The sequence below is a fragment of the Nerophis ophidion genome, linkage group LG09 (assembly GCF_033978795.1).
Source record: "Nerophis ophidion isolate RoL-2023_Sa linkage group LG09, RoL_Noph_v1.0, whole genome shotgun sequence".
In the NCBI taxonomy this organism is placed as follows: Eukaryota; Metazoa; Chordata; class Actinopteri; order Syngnathiformes; family Syngnathidae; genus Nerophis; species Nerophis ophidion.
In genome coordinates, this window is record NC_084619.1 from 67,471,438 (window position 1) to 67,496,198 (window position 24,761).

Sequence of the window (24,761 nt, forward strand, 5' to 3'; positions counted from 1 at the left end):
AAATAATGGCAGTCACACATAAGAGATATGTATAGACTGCAATATAATGGCAGTCACACATAAGAGATATGTGTAGACTGCTACATGATGACAGTCAAAAATTGGAGATACATGTGGACTACAATATGATGGCAGCCGCACATAAGAGATACATGTAGACTGCAATATGATGGCAGTCACACATAAGAGATACATGTAGACTTCAATATGATGGCAGTTATACATAAGAGATATGTGTACACTGCAATATAATGGCAGTCACACATAAGAGATAGGTGTAAACTGCGATATGATGGCAGTCACACATAAGAGATAGGTGTAGACTGCAAAATGATGGCAGTCACACATTTGCGATAGGTGTAGACTGCAATATGATGGCAGTCACAAACAAGAGCTAGGTGTAGACTGCAATATGATGGCAGTCACACACAAGAGCTAGGTGTAGACTGCAATATGATGGCAGTCACACATAAGAGATACATGTAGACTGCAATACAACCTACGCAACATAGTAGTATTATTATGGTGTATGTATATGGTAAGACATGTTTCCTGGTATTTTGTTTCGCAATATTACGCAAACGCAACTTTTCTTACATTCTGGTACCTGCTGATCTGTATTTGGGATCTGCATAAGTCCTGAAAATTTGCGTGAATCCGCTTTTGTAGTGGATAATCTTCTTCTTTTTCTCTATCTTCTTCTTATGTGACATTCATCCTCCACTGTTGCCATTTCTAATATAAAGTAGTGTAAAGTTCTTACTTACATCTGTCAGTGAACTCACCATGAAAACACTAAAACATACCGGTGTCATGAGTTGCCATTATCCACCCAAGGAACTTTAGTTATTATGTAAACCTATTTTCCTTCAGGCCCAAAATCTGCTCCTGGCCGCTCCAGCAGCAGAAATAGCCCAGCAACACCCACAATGCATTGTGTGATCAATTGGAAAGGTTGTGTTTAAGTCGTCTGAGTAATGCAGCTTTTTTTTTTTTTTTCTGCAAAGTCCACTTTTTCTTGAAGGTGGAGGCCACATGTTGTACTACCTGAAACATGCATGCAGGTTGCCATGACAACATTCATTTCATACGACTTTATAGATCCACAGATAGACTTTAATATCATCTTGAGCTTCAAGCATTGAATAAAGAATGAAAATTAAAATGATGTATAATTTATGTTCTTCACATGTTTGTGTGTGAGACCCTTCTGGGTCCCCAGGACTAAACTTGAGGGGAGCGCTAAAGGTTTAAAAAAAAATAATAATATTTATTTATTTTTGAAAAGGAGTTTGCCCTCAATGGAAGAAGTTTGGACACCCCTGATATAAAAGTTCATTAAAGAAAAAAAAGGACAACTAAAAACAACTTGAATGTAGCAAATTTACCTTATTTTATGCTACTTTAATGTAGCATATTTACCTTATTTTATACAACTTTAATGTAGCATATTTACCTTATTTTATACAACTTTAATGTAGCATATTCACCTTATTTTGTACAACTTTAATGTAGCATATTTACCTTATTTTATACAACTTTAATGTAGCAAATTTACCTTATTTTATACAACTTTAATGTAGCATATTTACCTTATTTTATACAACTTTAATGTAGCATATTTACCTTATTTTATACAACTTTAATGTAGCATATTTACCTTATTTTATACTACTTTAATGCAGCATATCTTCCTTATTTTATACAACTTTAATACAGCATATCTACCTTATTTTATACAACTTTAATGTAGCATATTTACCTTATTTTATACAACTTTAATGTAGCATATTTATCTTATTTTGTACAACTTTAGTGCAGCATATATACCTTATTTTATACAACTTTAATGTAGCATATATACCTAATTTTATACAACTTTAATGTAGCATATCTTCCCTACTTTATATAACTTTAATGTAGCATATTTACCTTACTTTATACAAATTTAATGTAGCATATTTACCTTCTTTTATACAACTTTAACGGAGCATATCTACCTTTTTTTTTACAACTTTAATGTAGCATATCTACCTTTTTTTATACAACTCCAATGTAGCATATGTACCTTATTTTACAAAACTTCAATGTAACATATTTACCTTATTTTATACAACTTTATTGTGGCATATTTACCTTATTTTATACAACTTTAATATAGCATATTTACCTTATGTTATACAATTTTAATGCGGCATATATACCTTATTTTATACAACTTTAATGTAGCATATATAACTTATTTTATACAACTTCAATGTAGCATATTTACCTTATTTTATACAATTTTAATGTGGCATATATACCTTATTTTATACAACTTTAATGTAGCATATATAACTTATTTTATACAACTTCAATGTAGCATATTTACCTTATTTTATACAACTTTACTGTGGCATATTTACCTTATTTTATACAACTTTAATGTAGGTAATTTACCTTATTTTATACAACTTTAATGTAGCATATGTACCTTATTTTACAAAACTTCAATGTAGCATATATAACTTATTTTATACAACTTCAATGTAACATATTTACCTTATTTTATACAACTTTACTGTGGCATATTTACCTTATTTTATACAACTTTAATGTAGGTAATTTACCTTATTTTATACAACTTTAATGTAGCATATGTACCTTATTTTACAAAACTTCAATGTAGCATATATAACTTATTTTATACAACTTCAATGTAACATATTTACCTTATTTTATACAACTTTAATGTAGCATATCTTCCCTACTTTATATAACTTTAATGTAGCATATTTACCTTACTTTATACAAATTTAATGTAGCATATTTACCTTCTTTTATACAACTTTAACGGAGCATATCTACCTTTTTTTTTACAACTTTAATGTAGCATATCTACCTTTTTTTATACAACTCCAATGTAGCATATGTACCTTATTTTACAAAACTTCAATGTAGCATATTTACCTTATTTTATACAACTTTATTGTGGCATATTTACCTTATTTTATACAACTTTAATATAGCATATTTACCTTATGTTATACAATTTTAATGCGGCATATATACCTTATTTTATACAACTTTAATGTAGCATATATAACTTATTTTATACAACTTCAATGTAGCATATTTACCTTATTTTATACAATTTTAATGTGGCATATATACCTTATTTTATACAACTTTAATGTAGCATATATAACTTATTTTATACAACTTCAATGTAGCATATTTACCTTATTTTATACAACTTTACTGTGGCATATTTACCTTATTTTATACAACTTTAATGTAGGTAATTTACCTTATTTTATACAACTTTAATGTAGCATATGTACCTTAATTTACAAAACTTCAATGTAGCATATATAACTTATTTTATACAACTTCAATGTAACATATTTACCTTATTTTATACAACTTTACTGTGGCATATTTACCTTATTTTATACAACTTTAATGTAGGTAATTTACCTTATTTTATACAACTTTAATGCGGCATGTATACATTATTTTATACAACTTTAATGTAGCATATATAACTTATTTTATACAACTTCAATGTAGCATATTTACTTTATTTTATACAACCTTATTGTGGCATATTTACCTTATTTTATACAACTTTAATGTAGCATATTCACCTTATTTTGTACAACTTTAATGTAGCATATTTACCTTATTTTATACAACTTTAATGTAGCAAATTTACCTTATTTTATACAACTTTAATGTAGCATATTTACCTTATTTTATACAACTTTAATGTAGCATATTTACCTTATTTTATACAACTTTAATGTAGCATATTTACCTTATTTTATACTACTTTAATGCAGCATATCTTCCTTATTTTATACAACTTTAATACAGCATATCTTCCTTATTTTATACAACTTTAATACAGCATATCTACCTTATTTTATACAACTTTAATGTAGCATATTTACCTTATTTTATACAACTTTAATGTAGCATATTTATCTTATTTTGTACAACTTTAGTGCAGCATATTTACCTTATTTTATACAACTTTAATGTAGCATATATACCTAATTTTATACAACTTTAATGTGGCATATCTTCCCTACTTTATATAACTTTAATGTAGCATATTTACCTTACTTTATACAAATTTAATGTAGCATATTTACCTTCTTTTATACAACTTTAACGGAGCATATCTACCTTTTTTTTTACAACTTTAATGTAGCATATCTACCTTTTTTTATACAACTCCAATGTAGTATATGTACCTTATTTTACAAAACTTCAATGTAGCATATTTACCTTATTTTATACAACTTTATTGTGGCATATTTACCTTATTTTATACAACTTTAATATAGCATATTTACCTTATGTTATACAATTTTAATGCGGCATATTTACCTTATTTTATACAACTTTAATGTAGCATATATAACTTATTTTATACAACTTCAATGTAGCATATTTACCTTATTTTATACAACTTTATTGTGGCATATTTACCTTATTTTATACAATTTTAATGTGGCATATATACCTTATTTTATACAACTTTAATGTAGCATATGTACCTTATTTTACAAAACTTCAATGTAGCATATTTACCTTATTTTATACAACTTTATTGTGGCATATTTACCTTATTTTATACAACTTTAATATAGCATATTTACCTTATGTTATACAATTTTAATGTGGCATATATACCTTATTTTATACAACTTTAATGTAGCATATATAACTTATTTTATACAACTTCAATGTAGCATATTTACCTTATTTTATACAACTTTACTGTGGCATATTTACCTTATTTTATACAACTTTAATGTAGGTAATTTACCTTATTTTATACAACTTTAATGTAGCATATGTACCTTATTTTACAAAACTTCAATGTAGCATATTTAACTTATTTTATACAACTTCAATGTAACATATTTACCTTATTTTATACAACTTTATCGTGGCATATTTACCTTATTTCATACAACTTTAATGTAGCATATTTACCTTATTTTATACAATTTTAATGCGGCATGTATACCTTATTTTATACAACTTTAATGTAGCATATATAACTTATTTTATACAACTTCAATGTAGCATATTTACTTTATTTTATACAACCTTATTGTGGCATATTTACCTTATTTTATACAACTTTAATGCAGCATACTTACCTTATTTTATACAACTTTAACGTGGCATATATACCTTATTTTATACAACTTTAATGTAGCATTTCTACCTTATTTTATACAACTTCAATGTAGCATATCTACCTTACTTTATACAACTTCAATGTAGCATACATACCTTATTTCATACTACTTTAATGCAGCATATCTACCTTATTTTATACAACTTTAATGTAGCTTATCTACCTTATTTTATACAACTTTAACGTGGCATATCTACCTTATTTTATACAACTTTAATGTAGCATATTTACCTTATTTTATACAAGTTTAATGCAGCATATCTACCTTATTTTATACACCTTTAATGTAGCATATCTACCTTATTTTATACAACTTTAATGTAGCATATTTACCTTATTTTATACAACTTCAAAGTATGTGGTGCAGAGAAGCAGGCGGTACAACCCGACTAGGTAGGTTGCTACCTAAACGGGCTGCCAAAGAGGGTCAGTGAACGTGATTGGTTGCCATTTAGCCACACGACTTGTGTGAGAAGGTCTACCTCGCACAAAGCGGGCAAGAGATGTGTGTAGGTCGGTCCTTTCAGGTGTGTACACAACATTTTACTCTGAAGGCCATCAATTATTCAAATGACTCGGGACGGCGCTGAATGGCGGCTGGGACATGAAAAAGAGGTCAAAAGAGTTGCATCTGCTGCTCCGGTGGGATGACAAGAACTTTGTCCGGACATCATTCAGTTTAATGACGTTTGAAAGTTGCAGAAACTTCTTGGCTGTGCTTTGAGCTCTGGAATCAACCAGGACTACCAGGTACACAAACCACTCATCTCTATTCACATCCCTCGCTCCTCGCCATGGCGCTGGCAGAGGTCCTGACCGCCACTCACGGCGTTGAAAGAGCAAGCAGAAAGGTCGCTTTAACCCGCCTGTCACTCAAACCTCACCACCCAGGGTCCGGGCCACCCATCCACCCAAACAAACCCCCTTTGAGACCTTCCTCCGGCTGGACTACTGCAACTCACTTCTTGTCGGGATCCCCAGCAATAACATCCAGAAGCTGCCGTACTTACAAAATAGTGCACTATACCAGAGCCTCCATGGAAAGGCCCCCCTCTACCTCAAAGAACGGTTCACCCCCAAATCCTCCACACCGCACCTCCGCTCCAGACAGGCTAACCTCCTCAAACTTCCGAGGGAAAAGCTCCGAACTATGGAGACCATGCTCCGCCACTCCCAGTCTGTGGAACGCTCTCCCTGACCACCTGAGGGTATCACAGACTGTAAAAAAGACTTAAACACCCTTCCCTCTTTTTTTTTTTTTAAAAAGCCTTTTTTTAGATATATGTGTGCTAGTTCTAGCTATTAAGCTGTTTTAGTTTTGTTTTTTGTTTTTTTAATGCACTGTAGCACTTTGAGGTTATTTGCTCAATGCTTTTACACATCAAATCTATTATTATTTTGATTATATTTATTGGTTTACTAGGATTTTTTTGAACCAAAATGCACCAGCTAGAATTTTAGGGGGAACTGTACTTTTTGGGGGGCATTTTTTTAATGCATGTAAATAAAAATAAAATAAAGTTATCCAATTGGAGGTCCTCTATTCCGCCCATATTTTGTGTTTTTTTTCCATTAAAAAAATTTGGGTTTTTTTTACAAAAAGAGCATACAATTTAAATCTTTAAAAGCGTTATATTGACGGATAGACCCGATGTTAAAACTTGAATAATAATAACTATAATAATACTGAATAATGAAACTTTTTTAATATTCTTTTGGAACAAAACCCTTTGGGGTGTCCGGGAGCAAGTCTGAGTGGAGGCCTAAATGTATATATATATATATATATATATATATATATATATATATATATATATTTTACATATTTTTTATTGTTTTTTTTTAAGTAAAAAATATCAAATATGGTTTGATTTTTTAGTGTGCGACCCTCAATGGAAAAACGTTGGACACCCCTGCTGGAAGATGTCCATTATTTCCCAAAAGCAAATGAACACACCAGGAACGCCTCAGCATCCTGAGCCTTGGTGGCGGTGTTTGCTCGGTGATGCCACGACTTAGGTGACGAATGCAGATTTGGGGATTTTAGTAAGATTTAATAATAATAATAATATATTTTATTTGTAAAGGCACTTTACATTGAGCAAACAACCTTAGAAAACCTTAGAAAACAAAAAACTAAACATCGCTAAAACCCCAAATAGCTTCCCCCAACAAGTAAAATAAATGGTAAAACGAATTAAAACTAGAACATATATATCTAAAATATATATTTTAAAGCATTCACAGTCTGTGGTGCCCTCAGGTGGTCAGGGAGAGTGTTGCACAAACTGGGAGCGTTTAAAGAAATACCATCTGGTTTGGGGCCTGACGTGCTGGAAGAGCAACATATTAAACGGTCGGTGATGCCAGGACTTATGTGACAAATGAAGATATTGGGATTTTAGTAGGATTTAATAATAATAATAATAACAATAATATATTTTATTTGTAAAGGCACTTTACATCGAGTAAACAACCTCAAAGTGCTACAGTGCATTTAGAAAACAAAAAACAAAACAACGCTAAAACCACAAATAGCTGCCCCCAACAAGTAAAATAAATAGTAAAACAAATTAAAACTACAACATATATATCTAATATATATTTACATCTATTTTAAATGGCTTTCTTAAAAAGAAGGTGTTTTAAGCCTTTTTTTAAAGCATTCACAGTCTGTGGTGCCCTCGGGTGGTCAGGGAGAGTGTTCCACAAACTGGGAGCGTTTAAAGAAATACCATCTGGTTTGGGGCCTAACGTGCTGGAAGAGCAACATATTGAGACAGTCGGTGATGCCAGGACTTATGTGACAAAGGCAAATTTGGGGATTTTAGTAGGATTTAATAATAATAATAATAATATATTTTATATGTAAAGGCACTTTACATCGAGTAAACAACCTCAAAGTGCTACAGTGCATTTAGAATACAAAAAACAAAACAACGCTAAAACCACAAATAGCTGCCCCCAACAAGTAAAATAAATAGTAAAACCAATTAAAACTAGAACAGCCTAATAGCTAGAACTATCACACATATATCTAAAAAATAAAAATAAAAATTTCAAAAAAAAAAAAAGGCTTTTTTAAAAAGAAGGGATTTTAATTCTTTTTTTAAAGCATTCGCAGTCTGTGGTGCCCTCAGGTGGTCAGGGAGAGCGTTCCACAAACTGGGAGCGTTTAAAGAAATACCATCTGGTATTTGGAAGAGCAACATATTGAGACGGTGGTGTCTTCTGTGCGCAGCCTGTCCACCATGTTAGAGGGGTGTGTGGTGCCTTGCTGCAGGGCTTCTAGGCGCGCTCACCCGGGTGAAAAAGACACTTTTGCTCCCGTTGTTAATTCTGCAATTGCAGCAAAGCGGAAGTCATCAGAGAAACAAAGACGCTTCACCACTGCCACGTTTCTCCCCACTCCGGGTGGCCTGGTGGTGCAGCAGAAAGGTGGTGCCGCAGCAAAGGTGGTGTGACACTGAATGGAGGCAACAAGCACGAATGGCAATGAGCAATGGCGGTCTGCAAAAAGGACAAACTGTAGTGGCAGACTTTGAAGGTCCCCTGGCAGCCGTTGGAGCTTTAATGACTCATTTAGACTGGGTCTTTAAATGCAACGTTATTGCTCACAGCACACGTAAAGAAACTATCATACCTCTTCCTCATGTGTGAAATGTTCTCATGAGTCTTCTTCATGTGTGAAATGTTCTCGTGAGTCTTCTTCATGTTTGAAATGTTTTCATATGTCTTCCTCATGTGTGAAATGTTCTCATACGTCTTCTTCATGTGTGAAATGTTCTCATGCGTCTTCTTCATGTGTGAAATCTTCTAATGCGTCTGAAATGTTATCATACCTCTTCCTCATGTGTGAAATGTTCTCATTTGTCTTCCTCATGTGTGAAATGTTCTCATACGTCTTCTTCATGTGTGAAATGTTCTCATGCGTCTTTTTCATGTGTGAAATTTTCTCATGCGTCTGAAATGTTCTCATACCTCTTCCTCATGTTTGAAATGTTTTCATATGTCTTCCTCATGTGTGAAATGTTCTCATGCGTTTTCTTCATGTGTGAAATGTTCTCATACCTCTTCATCATGTGTGAAATGTTCTCATGCGTCTTCTTCATGTGTGAAATGTTCTCATACCTCTTCATCATGTGTGAAATGTTCTCATGCGTATGAAATGTTCTCATACATCTTCCTCATGTGTGAAATGTTCTCATGAGTCTTCTTCATGTGTGAAATGTTCTCGTGAGTCTTCTTCATGTTTGAAATGTTTTCATATGTCTTCCTCATGTGTGAAATGTTCTCATACGTCTTCTTCATGTGTGAAATGTTCTCATGCGTCTTCTTCATGTGTGAAATCTTCTCATGCGTCTGAAATGTTATCATACCTCTTCCTCATGTGTGAAATGTTCTCATTTGTCTTCCTCATGTGTGAAATGTTCTCATACGTCTTCTTCATGTGTGAAATGTTCTCATGCGTCTTTTTCATGTGTGAAATGTTCTCATGCGTCTTTTTCATGTGTGAAATGTTATCATACCTCTTCCTCATGTGTGAAATGTTCTCATTTGTCTTCCTCATGTGTGAAATGTTCTCATACGTCTTCTTCATGTGTGAAATGTTATCATACCTCTTCCTCATGTGTGAAATGTTCTCATTTGTCTTCCTCATGTGTGAAATGTTCTCATACGTCTTCTTCATGTGTGAAATGTTCTCATGCGTCTTTTTCATGTGTGAAATTTTCTCATGCGTCTGAAATGTTCTCATACCTCTTCCTCATGTTTGAAATGTTTTCATATGTCTTCCTCATGTGTGAAATGTTCTCATGCGTTTTCTTCATGTGTGAAATGTTCTCATACCTCTTCATCATGTGTGAAATGTTCTCATGCGTCTTCTTCATGTGTGAAATGTTCTCATACCTCTTCATCATGTGTGAAATGTTCTCATGCGTATGAAATGTTCTCATACATCTTCCTCATGTGTGAAATGTTCTCATGAGTCTTCTTCATGTGTGAAATGTTCTCGTGAGTCTTCTTCATGTTTGAAATGTTTTCATATGTCTTCCTCATGTGTGAAATGTTCTCATACGTCTTCTTCATGTGTGAAATGTTCTCATGCGTCTTTTTCATGTGTGAAATCTTCTCATGCGTCTGAAATGTTATCATACCTCTTCCTCATGTGTGAAATGTTCTCATTTGTCTTCCTCATGTGTGAAATGTTCTCATACGTCTTCTTCATGTGTGAAATGTTCTCATGCGTCTTTTTCATGTGTGAAATGTTCTCATGCGTCTGAAATGTTCTCATACCTCTTCCTCATGTTTGAAATGTTTTCATATGTCTTCCTCATGTGTGAAATGTTCTCATGCGTTTTCTTCATGTGTGAAATGTTCTCATACATCTTCCTCATGTTTAAAATGTTCTTATACGTCTTCCTCAAGTGTGAAATGTTCTCATACATCTTCTTCATGTGTGAAATGTTCTCATCGGTCTTCTTCATGTGTGAAATGTTCTCATACGTCTTCTTCATGTGTGAAATGTTCTCATACGTCTTCTTCATGTGTGAAATGTTCTCATACATCTTCTCAATGTGTGAAATGTTATCATGCGTCTACTTCATGTGTGAAATGTTGTCAGGCGTCTGAAATGTAATCTTACCTCTTCCTCATGTATGAAATGTTCTCATATGTCTTCCTCATGTGTGAAATGTTCTGATACGTCTTCATGTGTGAAATGTTCTCATCCGTCTTCTTCATGTGTGAAATGTTCTCATATGTCTTCTTCACGTGTGAAATGTTCTCATACATCTTCTCAATGTGTGAAATGTTATCATACATCTTCTCAATGTGTAAAATATTGTCATGTGTCTTCTTCATGTGTGAAATGTTCTCATATGTCTTCTTCATGTGTGAAATGTTCTCATGTGTCTTCCTCATGGGTGAAATGTTCTCATGCGTCTTCTTCATGTGTGAAATGTTCTCATATGTCTTCTTCATGTGTGAAATGTTCTCATGTGTCTTCCTCATGTGTGAAATGTTCTCATACGTCTTCTTCATGTGTGAAATGTTATCATACGTCTTCGTCATGTGTGAAATGTTCTCATACGTCTTCTTCATGTGTGAAATGTTCTCATACATCTTCTCAATGTGTGAAATGTTGTCATGTGTCTTCTTCGTGTGTGAAATGTTCTCATATGTCTTCTTCGTGTGTGAAATGTTCTCATGTGTCTTCCTCATGGGTGAAATGTTCTCATGCGTCTTATTCATGTGTGAAATGTTCTCATATGTCTTCTTCATGTGTGAAATGTTCTCATGTGTCTTCCTCATGTGTGAAATGTTCTCATGCGTCTTCTTCATGTGTGAAATGTTCTCATATGTCTTCTTCATGTGTGAAATGTTCTCATACGTCTTCTTCATGTGTGAAATGTTCTCATACGTCTTCATGTGTGAAATGTTGTCATGCGTCTGAAATGTTTTCATACCTCTTCTTCATGTGTGAAATGTTGTCATGCGTCTGAAATGTTTTCATACCTCTTCTTCATGTGTGAAATGTTCTCATGCATCTTCTTCATATGTGAAATGTTATCATACGTCTTCGTCATGTGTGAAATGTTCTCATACGTCTTCTTCATGTGTGAAATGTTCTCATGCGTCTTCCTCAGGTGTGAAATGTTCACATGCGTCTACGTCATGTGTGAAATGTTCTCATATGTCTTCGTCATGTGTGAAATGTTGCCACCTGACTGGCCGCTGCCACCTAGCTGTGAGTTGTCAGAAGACAGCTCAGCTCTCCTTCAGCAACGTCTCCATCTTTCCTTCATTCAAGCCACACACCTTCTCTCATCCCTCCTTCTTCTCATCCATCCATCTTACAACCATCTTACTGCCTTCCATCCGTCCTGCGTTCCTTCAACCCGTTCCTTCCTTCTTGAATCAAACCTTCCTTACTTCTCCCTACCTTCACGTCCTTCCTTCGTCTCTTCATATTGTTTTCTTCATCTTTCTTTACCTTCTCCATTCCTTTCCTTGCATTGCAACCTCCTTCTTCCTACGAGGATCCTTCTCGCCTGTTTTCCTTCCTACTTCAGTCACCCTTCTTTCCCATCCTTCAGTTCCTTCATTCTTGGCTTTCAATCGTCCTTATTTCACAAATTATCCTTCAATTTGTCCTGTTTTTGTTCCCTAAAACATCTTGTCTGCCTTCCTGACATCCCACTTCCTTCCTACTTGCCTTCCTTCCTTGTAATATTCTGTCTTCTGCCCACCACAGTCATTCCTGTTGGTTTACTTTCTTTCTTTCTTTCCTTCCTTCCTTCCTTCCTTCCTTCCTTCAATTTGTCTTGCTTTTAGTACCTAAAAACAGTTTGTCTGCCTTCCTGACATCCGACTTCCTTCCTATCTGCTTTCGTTCCTTGTAATATTCTGTCTTCTGACCACTACAGTCCTTCATGTGGACTTTCCTTCCTTCAATTTATCCTGTTTTGGTTCCCTAAAACATCTTGCCTGCCTTCCTGACATCCCACTTCCTTCCCATCTGCTTTCCGACCTAGTAATATGCTGTCTTCTGAACACTACAGTCCTTCCTGTTGGCTTTCCTTCCTTCCTTCAATTTGTCCAGTTTTTGTTCACTAAAAACATACTGTCTGCCTTCCTGACATCCCACTTCCTTCCTACCTGCTTTCCTTCCTAGTAATGTTCTGTCTTCTGACCACTACAGTCCTTCATGGGGGCTTTCCTTCCTTCCTTTCTTCCTTCAATTTATCCTGTTTTGGTTCCCTAAAACATCTTGCCTGCCTTCCTGACATCCCACTTCCTTCCCATCTGCTTTCTTTCCTCGTAATATTCCATCTTCTGAACACTACAGTCCTTCCTGTTTGTTTTCCTTCCTTCCTTCCTTCCTTCCTTCATTCCTTCAATTTGTCCTGTTTTTGTTCACTAAAAACATTGTGTCTGCCTTCCTGACATCCCACTTCCTTCCTACCTGCTTTCCTTCCAAGTAATATTCCATCTTCTGAACACTACAGTCCTTTCTGTTCATTGTCATTCCTTCCTTCCTTCCTTCAATTTGTCCTATTTTTGTTCACTAAAAACATTTTGTCTGCCTTCCTGACATCCCACTTCCTTCCTACCTGCTTTCCTTCCTAGTAATATTCCATCTTCTGAACACTACAGTCCTTTCTGTTCATTGTCCTTCCTTCCTTCCTTCCTTCCTTCCTTCAATTTGTCCTATTTTTGTTCACTAAAAACATTTTGTCTCCCTTCCTGACATCCCATTTCCTTCCTACCTGCTTTCCTTCCCCGTAATATTCCATCTTCTGAAGACTACAGTCCTTCCTGTTTGTTTTCCTTCCTTCATTCCTTCAATTTGTCCTGTTTTTGTTCACTAAAAACATTTTGTCTGCCTTCCTGACATTTCACTTCCTTCCTACCTGCTTTCCTTCCTCGTAATATTCCATCTTCTGAACACTACAGTCCTTCCTGTTTGTTATCCTTCCTTCCTTCCTTCCTTCATTCCTTCGATTTGTCCTATTTTTGTTCACTAAAAACATTTTGTTTGCCTTCCTGACATCCCACTTCCTTCCTACCTGCTTTCCTTCCTAGTAATATTCCATCTTCTGAACACTACAGTCCTTTCTGTTCATTGTCCTTCCTTCCTTCCTTCCTTCCTTCAATTTGTCCTATTTTTGTTCACTAAAAACATTTTGTCTGCCTTCCTGACATCCCACTTCCTTCCTACCTGCTTTCCTTCCTAGTAATGTTCTGTCTTCTGACCACTACAGTCCTTCATGTGGGCTTTCCTTCCTTCCTTTCTTCCTTCAATTTATCCTGTTTTGGTTCCCTAAAACATCTTGCCTGCCTTCCTGACATCCCACTTCCTTCCCATCTGCTTTCTTTCCTCGTAATATTCCATCTTCTGAACACTACAGTCCTTCCTGTTTGTTTTCCTTCCTTCCTTCCTTCCTTCCTTCATTCCTTCGATTTGTCCTATTTTTGTTCACTAAAAACATTGTGTCTGCCTTCCTGACATCCCACTTCCTTCCTACCTGCTTTCCTTCCAAGTAATATTCCATCTTCTGAACACTACAGTCCTTTCTGTTCATTGTCATTCCTTCCTTCCTTCCTTCAATTTGTCCTATTTTTGTTCACTAAAAACATTTTGTCTGCCTTCCTGACATCCCACTTCCTTCCTACCTGCTTTCCTTCCTAGTAATGTTCTGTCTTCTGAACACTACAGTCCTTCCTGTTTGTTATCCTTCCTTCCTTCCTTCCTTCATTCCTTCGATTTGTCCTATTTTTGTTCACTAAAAACATTTTGTTTGCCTTCCTGACATCCCACTTCCTTCCTACCTGCTTTCCTTCCTAGTAATATTCCATCTTCTGAACACTACAGTCCTTTCTGTTCATTGTCCTTCCTTCCTTCCTTCCTTCCTTCAATTTGTCCTATTTTTGTTCACTAAAAACATTTTGTCTGCCTTCCTGACATCCCACTTCCTTCCTACCTGCTTTCCTTCCTAGTAATATTCCATCTTCTGAACACTACAGTCCTTTCTGTTCATTGTCCTTCCTTCCTTCCTTCCTTCAATTTGTCCTATTTTTGTTCACTAAAAACATTTTGTCTCCCTTCCTGACATCCCACTTCCTTCCTACCTGCTTTCCTTCCCCGTAATATTCCATTTTCTGAACACTACAGTCCTTCCTGTTTGTTTTCCTTCCTTCATTCCTTCAATTTGTCCTGTTTTTGTTCACTAAAAACATTTTGTCTGCCTTCCTGACATCCCACTTCCTTCCTACCTGCTTTCCTTCCTCGTAATATTCCATCTTCTGAAAACTACAGTCCTTCCTGTTTGTTATCCTTCCTTCCTTCCTTCCTTCCTTCATTCCTTCGTTTTGTCCTATTTTTGTTCACTAAAAACATTTTGTCTGCCTTCCTAACATCCCACTTCCTTCCTACCTGCTTTCCTTCCTAGTAATGTTCTGTCTTCTGACCGCTACAATCCTTCCTGTTGACTCTCCTCCCTTCCTTCAATTTGTCCTGTTTTGATACCCTAAAACATCTTGTCTGCCTTCCTGACATCCCACTTCCTTCCTACCTGATTTCCCTCCTATTCATGTTCTGTCTTCCTTTCACTACAGTCCTTCCTTTTGACTTTTCCTCCTTTCTCCCTTCCTTCCATAAAAAAACATCTTGCCTGCCTTCCTGACATCCCACTTCATCCTACCTACTTTCCTTGTGAGTAATATCCTGTCTTTTGCCCACCACAGTCTTTCCTGTTGTCTTTTCTTCCTTCCTTAAACGTCGCCTTCAATATGTCCTGTTTTAGTTTTGTTCCCTAATTACCCTCGTCTCTTGGTTTCTTTTCCCTCCTGATTCCTTTCATTTCAACATCCATGCATCCATTTTCTCTTACTTCCTTCAATGCAACACTCTTTCCGTTTGTCCTTCTAGCGCCTCACTCATTTTAGAGGAACTACTACATTTTTCCACCAAGTCTCTGACTTCAAAACCTCCTTCCGTCCCTCCAGGTTAAGGGGTGCGAGACACACACCCAGTGCCCAACAACAACAACAACAACAACAACAACAAGAAGCAGCTCCTACCTTCCTGCACGGCCTGGAAGGGGTTATTGGGCTCGATCAGTTTGACAGAGTGGGTGATCTTCTCGCTCTGCAGGATGTCGTCGTTGAGGGCCAGGTCCGAAATGGCCAGCTGGAAAATTTCGTCATCCCTCACCGCGTTTTCCTCGAATATGGCACCTGTGGGCGTTCAAGACAACAACTTCAGGTGGTGACATTGCAGGTTTTAGAAGCAGGGAAGCATGTTCGGCAGCGCACACACACAGAGTACTTACACGCAGACAGTGTGTAGACAGAAAAAGGAGAATGGACGCATTTTGGTGTAAAAAGTCAAGATAAAGGTGAAGTTATAACACTGAAACACCCTCAGGAAGAGATGCTTTAAGACATGCCGCTAACAACCATCCACAGTGTTTTAGCTACTTCTAAATCACTAATCCTTGCCTCCATGGCGACAAATCAAGTAAGTTTCTCACACGTAGTATTATCACTGGAGGACGAGGAATAGCTAAACATGCTTCACTACACACCGTAGGAGGATACAATAGCTCACCGGCGTCACAATGTAAACAAATGCCATGGGTGGCTCTACACCTGACATCCACTGTAATGATACCAAGTACATGTCGTCGATACTACTATGATTACATGGAGGTTTTTTAGGATCACAAAATCTTTTTTAGTTTTTTATAATTTGTATCATGTTTATAAAGTCAGTAAATATCTCCCTGGACACATGAGGACTTTGAATATGACCAATGTATGATCCTGTAACTAATTGGTATCGGATCCATACCTAAATGTGTAGTATCGTACAAAACTAATGTCAAGTATCAAAGAGGAGAAGAATAAGTGATTATTACATTTTAACAGAAGTGTAGATAGAACATGTTCAAACAGAAAACAGCGCGACACCTACCCTTTACATCAGTATTTCTTAACCATTTCATTATTGGTTTATTAGGTATTCTTTTTCATTGTACGATCCTGTAACTACTTGGTATCGAATCCATACCCAAATGTGTGGTATCGTCCAAAAATAATGTCAAGTATCAAAGAGGAGAAGAATAAGTGATTATTACATTTTAACAGAAGTGTAGATAGAACATGTTCAAACAGAAAACAGCGCGACACCTACCTTTACATCAGTATTTCTTAACCATATTATTATTGGTTTACTATATTTTATTGTACGATTCTGTAGCTACTTGGTATCGGATCCATACCTAAATGAGTGGTATCCTCCAAAACTAATGTAAGGTATCAAAGAAGAGAAGAATAAGTGATTATTACATTTTAACAGAAGTGTAGATAGAACAAGTTAAAACAGAAAACAGCGCGACACTTACCCTTTACATCCGTATTTCTTAACCATATTATTATTGGTTTATTAAGTATTCTATTTTATTGTACGATCCTGTAGCTACTTGGTATTGGATCTATACCTAAATGTGTGGTATCATCCAAAACTACTGTCAAGTATGAAAGAAGAGAAGAATAAGTGATTATTACATTTTAACAGAAGTGTAGATAGAACATGTTAAAACAGAAAACAGCGCGACACCTACCCTTTACATCCGTATTTCTTAACCATATTGTTATTGGTTTAATAGGTAATATATTTTATTGTACGATTCTGTAGCTACTTGGTATCGGATCCATACCTAAATGTGTGGTATCCTCCAAAACTAATGTAAGGTATCAAAGAAGAGAAGAATAAGTGATTATTACATTTTAACAGAAGTGTAGATAGAACATGTTAAAACAGAAAACAGCGCGACACCTACCCTTTACATCCGTATTTCTTAACCATATTGTTATTGGTTTAATAGGTAATATATTTTATTGTACGATTCTGTAGCTACTTGGTATCGGATCCACACCTAAATGTGTGGTATCCTCCAAAACTAATGTAAGGTATCAAAAAGGAGAAAAATAAGTGATTATTACATTTTAACAGAAGTGTAGATAAAACATGTTAAAACAGAAAACAGCGCGACACCTACCCTTTACATCCGTATTTCTTAACCATATTGTTATTGGTTTAATAGGTATTATATTTTATTGTACGATCCTGTAGCTATTTGGTATCAGATCCATACCTAAAAGTGTGGTATCATCCACAACTAATGTCAAGTATCATAAAAGAGAAAAATAAGTATTACATTTTAACAGAAGTGTAGATAGAACATGTTAAAACAGAAAACAGCGCAACACCTACCCTTTACATCCGTATTTCTTAACCATATTGTTATTGGTTTAACAGGTATTATATTTTATTGTACGATCCTGTAGCTATTTGGTATCAGATCCATACCTAAAAGTGTGGTATCATCCACAACTAATGTCAAGTATCAAAAAAGAGAAAAATAAGTATTACATTTGAACAGAAGTGTAGATAAAACATTTTAAAACAGTAAATAAGCAGATATTAAAAGTTAATGAAAAAGTAGGTGAATAATCCAGTTTTACAGTTTGTCCCTCATAATAATAGGTGTATAAATGACACAATATGTTACTGCAGACTAATTAGGAGTCTTTGTTTGTTTACTTACTACTAAAAGACAAGTTGGTTATTTTATTTAAGGACTAAATGACAATAATAAACATATGTTTCATGTACACTAAAAAAAATGTTTATATATAAAGAAAATAATTAAATTTTTTGTGGTGCCCTTTATTTCGGAAAGTATGGAAAAGAATCCAAAAACATGTTGGTAGGGGTACCAGAATAAGCCCTCCACACTGCGCCCCGCCTGTCAGAGACTCGGCGTATAAATCAGCGCAGCCTGCGATGTTTCCGGTAAAAGGGAGAATATATCTGCCGTCAGCCCACATGAAGGACTTGGATGGAGTCCCGGTGCTGCACTAAGATGATGACGGAGCACCTGCTGCTGGACACACTGTTGCAGCAGCGCCAGTCAGCACCGCGGGAATAGAAACAGAAGTATATATGACACAGGACGCGGTTTAAGGGCACCGCTGATTATTTAGGGGGTGGGGGGGGGGGGGGGTGCGGTGTGAATGCACAAAGAGGTTCTCTATGTGCAAAAAGTCCACGGACGTCCTCCTCCTCCTCCTCTCACGGCCGCGCTTCTCCATTGACATTGCGGTCACGTCCCGGTGGAAGTTGAGGCTCGCCGGCTGCGTAAAAGACGTCTCGCGGACCAGTTCGCCCGAAAAGACGCGGGGAGGAACTTTTTCCAACGCCGGACACTCGAACATGCGATAAAACGGCACAAAATGCTTTTTTTTTTTTCTTAATTTTTGCGCTTACCGATGTGTATGATGGAGTCCGCCTCGGCCGGCTTGCACTGCAATATCCACAGGGAGACGCACACCAGCAGCAGCTCCATGGCGAGATCATGCAGCGGCGGCGGCACATCCACGCCGACACGGGGGAGGAGGGGGGGGGGGGGAAGAAGGTCCAGTCCGGTCCGGTATAGTCCAAGTGGTCCGACTGGAGGAACCCACCCCCCCACCACATACACACACACACACACACACACACACACGCACGCACACTCCAAGAGGGAAGACGAGTTGGATAGTCCGTGGAAATATATTTAAAAAAAAAAAAAAAAGGTGCTCCGGAGAGGATTAGACTTTGGGAGGATGAGGAGGATGAGGATGCAGGAGCGAGAGGAAGGACGTGAGAGACTCCCGCCCTCCACCGGCAGAGGAGGAAGATGCTGGAGGATGAAGAGGAGGAGGAGGAGGAGGAAGAGGAGGAGCGCGCTCCCCGCAGATGACCAAAAAGCGGTTACGGGTCACGTGACTGCAGCGAGTAGCGAGAGCGACGCCGCCGATGCCGCTCGTGTGCCGGCGAGCCCACGCGGGAAAGACCGCGAGGTGATGGAGGAAGATGACGATGCTGCTGCTGATGCTGATGCTGATGAACCGTGACCGTGCAGGAAAAAAAAAAGGGGGGGTTGGGGGGGGACCCACGCGTGGAATGTTTACTTTTTGCAGAAGTTGCAGCAGAGGAGGGAGAAGTCCACGGCGCGCGCACACGCACGCACGCACGCTCCCGGGTGACGGACTGGACGCCGGGATGGATGCTCGTTCCGCGCTCCTCGTCACGAGGGGGCGGCGGGAAAGGACCCACGTGACCTTACAATTAAAGGATATTTCTCGCGTGCGTGAAACGAGGGCGGGAATATCTCTTAATTGTGGGCTTAAGTGCGTCCCCACTTTCAGCGGAGGAGGCAAAGTCAAAGCCCCCCCTGGAAATAACATGCAGCAATAAAAGTCACTTTTCCTACTAAATGTATTTTTATGTCTATTTTGGGAGAAAATATATTGTCAGGCTTGCCACTGACAGTTCGTGTTTTAGTTTTTCCTCTGTGTGTGTTTAGTTCCTGTCAAGTGCTCTTATTTTGTGTGCTGTTTTCGCCTCAGCTGCGGCTGATTGGCACCTGGCCACACCTGGTGTCAATCAGCCCGATTTCTATTTGAGTCTGTTTTTGTCCTTCAGTCAGTTGCTGGATTATTGTATTATCGATGTCACTCGTCGTTGCCACCTGTTGTGTCGTATCTTTGCAGCGTAGCGGTAAGCTATTTTTCGTTATATGTTTTTAGCTTACTGTTTTCTGTTCCCTGCTTCCAATTTGTCTTGATACAACACGTAAGGACTTCTGTCCTCAGTTTTGTTTTTGCTAGCTTCCATGCTAAGTTCTTATTTAAGAACTTGTTTATTTTATTGTGTATCAAACTGGAATCCCAAGAAGTAGCTCTTGGTTTCAAAAAGGTTGGTGACCCCTGATCTAGTCTTTGTATATATTATTTTTTTTTACATCTATTGATATAAAATATTTTTTTTATATGTATATATATATATTTTTTTTTTTTTTTATGAATCATTTTTATGAAATAGGAGCATATTTCAGTTTTTGTTCCACCCTCATCTGTCTTCATGCACCTTCAGAGGTTGAAAAGCCCACCACTGCCCCTACTGGCGACATTTGTTACTGCAGCGGTAGAGCGTAGTGCTGACTTTAATCATTTTGGGGTTTTTTTATAGCCTTGAGTGTTTAAAAATAGACAAGACGAGAAGAGTTGTTTAAGAACTTATTTATTTAAGTGTGTATCAAACTGGTAGCCCTTCGCATTAATCAGTACCCAATAAGTAGCTCTTGGTTTCAAAAAGGTTGATGACCCCTGATCTAGTCTTTGTATGTATAGTTTTTTTTTTACACCTACTAATATAAAATATTTGTTGTATATATATATATATATATATATATATATATATTTTTTTTTTTTTTGTATGTATCATTTTTATGAAATAGGAGCATATTTCAGTGTTTTGTTCCACCTTCATCTGTCTTCATGCACCTTCAAAAGGTTGAAAAGCCCACCACTGTTCCTACTGGCGACATTTGTTACTGCAGCTGTAGAGCGTAGTGCTGACTTTAATCATTTTGGGGGTTTTTTATAGCCGTGAGTGTTTAAAAATAGACAAGAAGAGGAGAGTTATTTTAGCAGCCGGCCTTGAAAATGAATCAAATACAAAAATATTCCCTTGATTTTGGTGTGGATGTTCTCATCCTGGCAGCAGCTTCTTGGGGGCCACTGCAGCTGGGAAGTGTCCATCAGTCTCTTCCACAAGGGCCAGAAGAAGGAGACTTTGTGCTTGGAGCCCAAATGAGAAATGGTCAAAATGAAAAATGGTGAAAAGTCAGAAGGGCCGAGCAGAGGAAGCCAAGGACACTAACTATGTTGCTGATAATCATCAACAATCAAGATAAGGTAGCAGCAAAGTGCAGCCTGGGGGCCGTTTGGGGCCACCAGCACTTTCTTTTAAAAAAAACTATTAAAAAGTGGACTGAAAGAGAAGAAAATATGATAAAATGCTGACTTTAATAACACAAGGCTGTTTTTGAATTATGGAAAACTGGAACAAGTTTGGCCCCGAGGTCAAAAAGGTTGAGAACCTTGAATACGAAGAGAGAGAGAGAGTATATATTTGTATCCATAACAGATGGATAGATAGATAGATAGATAGATAGATAGATAGATAGATAGATAGATAGATAGATAGATAGATAGATAGATAGATAGATAGAAGGCTGAGGAGCTGGCCAAGGTGCTGAAGCGGGCGCTGCTGACACGGGGACCAGTCTTGGAGTGGGTACTGGTACAGGAACCAGGAACCAGTGTTGGAGTGGGTACTGGTACGGGAACCAGGAACCAGTCTTGGAGTGGGTACTAGTACGGGAACCAGTCTTGGAGTGGGTACTGGTACGGGAAGCTGGAACCAGTCTTGGAGTGGGTGCTGGTACGGGGACCAGTCTTGGAGTGGGTGCTGGTACGGGGACCAGTTTTGGAGTGGTTGCTGGTACGGGGACCAGTCTTGGAGTGGGTACTGGAACGGGGACCAGTCTTGGAGTGGGTACTGGTACGGGAACAAGTCTTGGAGTGGGTACTGGTACGGAAACCAGTCTTGGAGTGGGTACTGGAACGGGAACCAGTCTTGGAGTGGGTGTGGAACGTGAACCAGTCTTGGAGTGGGTACTGGTACGGGAACCAGTCTTGGAGTGGGTACTGGTACGGGAACCAGTCTTGGAGTGGGTACTGGTACGGAAACCAGTCTCGGAGTGGATACTGGTACGGGAACCAGTCTCGGAGTGGATACTGGTACGGGAACCAGTCTTGGAGTGGGTACTGGTGCGGGAACCAGGAACCAGTCTTGGAGTGGGTACTGGTATGGGAACCAGGAACCAGTATTGGAGTGGGTACTGGTACGGGAACCTGGAACCAGTCTTGGAGTGGGTGCTGGTACGGGGACCAGTCTTGGAGTGGGTGCTGGTACGGGGACCAGTCTTGGAGTGGGTACTGGAACGGGGACCAGTCCTGGAGTGGGTACTGGTACGGGAACCAGTCTTGGAGTGGGTACTGATACGGGAACCAGTCTTGGAGTGGGTACTGGAACGGGAACCAGTCTTGGAGTGGGTACTGGAACGGGGACCAGTCCTGGAGTGGGTACTGGTACGGGAACCAGTCTTGGAGTGGGTACTGATACGGGAACCAGTCTTGGAGTGGGTACTGGAACGGGAACCAGTCTTGGAGTGGGTGTGGAACGTGAACCAGTCTTGGAGTGGGTACTGGTACGGGAACCAGTCTTGGAGTGGGTACTGGTACGGGAACCAGTCTTGGAGTGGGTACTGGTACGGGAACCAGTCTTGGAGTGGGTACTGGTACGGAAACCAGTCTCGGAGTGGATACTGGTACGGGAACCAGTCTCGGAGTGGATACTGGTACGGGAACCAGTCTTGGAGTGGGTACTGGTGCGGGAACCAGGAACCAGTCTTGGAGTGGGTACTGGTATGGGAACCAGGAACCAGTCTTGGAGTGGGTGCTGGTACGGGGACCAGTCTTGGAGTGGGTGCTGGTACGGGGACCAGTCTTGGAGTGGGTACTGGAACGGGGACCAGTCCTGGAGTGGGTACTGGTACGGGAACCAGTCTTGGAGTGGGTACTGATACGGGAACCAGTCTTGGAGTGGGTACTGGAACGGGAACCAGTCTTGGAGTGGGTACTGGAACGGGAACCAGTCTTGGAGTGGGTACTGGTACGGGAACCAGTCTTGGAGTGGGTACTGGTACGGGAACCAGACTCTGAGTGGATACTGGTACGGGAACCAGTCTCGGAGTGGATACTGGTACGGGAACCAGTCTCGGAGTGGATACTGGTACGGGAACAAGTCTCGGAGTGGATACTGGTACAGGAAGCAGACTCGGAGTGGATACTGGTACGAGAACCAGTCTCGGAATGGATACTGGTACGAGAACCAGTCTTGGAGTGGGTACTGGTACGGGAACCAGTCTTGTAGTGGGTACTGGTACAGGAACCAGTCTTGGAGCGGGTACTGGTACGGGAACCAGGAACCATTCTTGGAGTGGCTACTGGTATGGGAACCAGTTTTGGAGTGGGTACTGGTACAGGAACCAGTCTTGGAGTGGGTACTGGTACGGGAACCAGTCTTGGAGTGGGTACTAGAACGGGGACCAGTCTTGGAGTGGGTACTGGAACGGGGACCAGTCTTGGAGTGGGTACTGGAACGGGGACCAGTCTTGGAGTGGGTACTGGTACGGGAACCAGTCTTGGAGTGGGTACTAGAACGGGGACCAGTCTTGGAGTGGGTACTGGAACGGGGACCAGTCTTGGAGTGGGTACTGGAACGGGGACCAGTCTTGGAGTGGGTACTGGTACGGGAACCAGTCTTGGAGTGGGTACTGGTACGGGAACCAGTCTTGGAGTGGGTACTGGAACGGGAACCAGTCTTGGAGTGGGTACTGGTGCGGGAACCAGGAACCAGTCTTGGAGTGGGTACTGGTACGGGAACCAGGAACCAGTATTGGAGTGGGTACTGGTACGGGAACCAGTCTTGGAGTGGGTACTGGTACGGGAACCTGGAACCAGTCTTGGAGTGGGTGCTGGTACGGGGACCAGTCTTGGAGTGGGTGCTGGTACGGGGACCAGTCTTGGAGTGGGTGCTAGAACGGGGACCAGTCCTGGAGTGGGTACTGGTACGGGAACCAGTCTTGGAGTGGGTACTGGAACGGGAACCAGTCTTGGAGTGGGTACTGGAACGGGAACCAGTCTTGGAGTGGGTACTGGTACGGGAACCAGTCTTGGAGTGGGTACTGGTACGGGAACCAGTCTTGGAGTGGGTACTGGTACGAGAACCAGTCTCGGAGTGGATACTGGTACGAGAACCCTCAGGCGGTACTGCATCAAAAACCGACAGTGTGTAAAGCATATCACCACATGGGCTCAGGAACACTTAATAAAACAACTGTCAGTAACTACAGTTGGTCGCTACATCTGTAAGTGCAAGTTAAAACTCTACTATGCAAAGCGAAACCCATTTATCAACAACACCCAGGAACGCCGCCGGCTTCGCTGGGCCCGAGCTCATCTAAGATGGACTGATGCAAAGTGGAAAAGTGTTCTGTGGTCTGACGAGTCCACATTTCAAAATATATTTGGAAAC

At 39.1% G+C, this 24,761-nt stretch overlaps 1 protein-coding gene across 1 annotated transcript in view; it reads right to left on the bottom strand.

Annotated features, from left to right (window-relative positions):
- Nucleotides 1–19,544, bottom strand: part of grid1a (glutamate receptor, ionotropic, delta 1a) — a 662,543-nt gene extending 642,999 nt beyond the window's left edge. Inside the window, exons 1-2 of the mRNA XM_061911628.1 lie at nucleotides 19,041–19,544; nucleotides 15,788–15,943 (exon numbers count right to left, since the gene is read on the bottom strand). Of these exons, the coding sequence (XP_061767612.1) occupies nucleotides 15,788–15,943; nucleotides 19,041–19,119 (235 nt within the window). The 5' untranslated portion in view covers nucleotides 19,120–19,544. The remainder of the gene's footprint in view (nucleotides 1–15,787; nucleotides 15,944–19,040) is intronic.
- Between the last annotated feature and the right edge of the window lie 5,217 nt (nucleotides 19,545–24,761).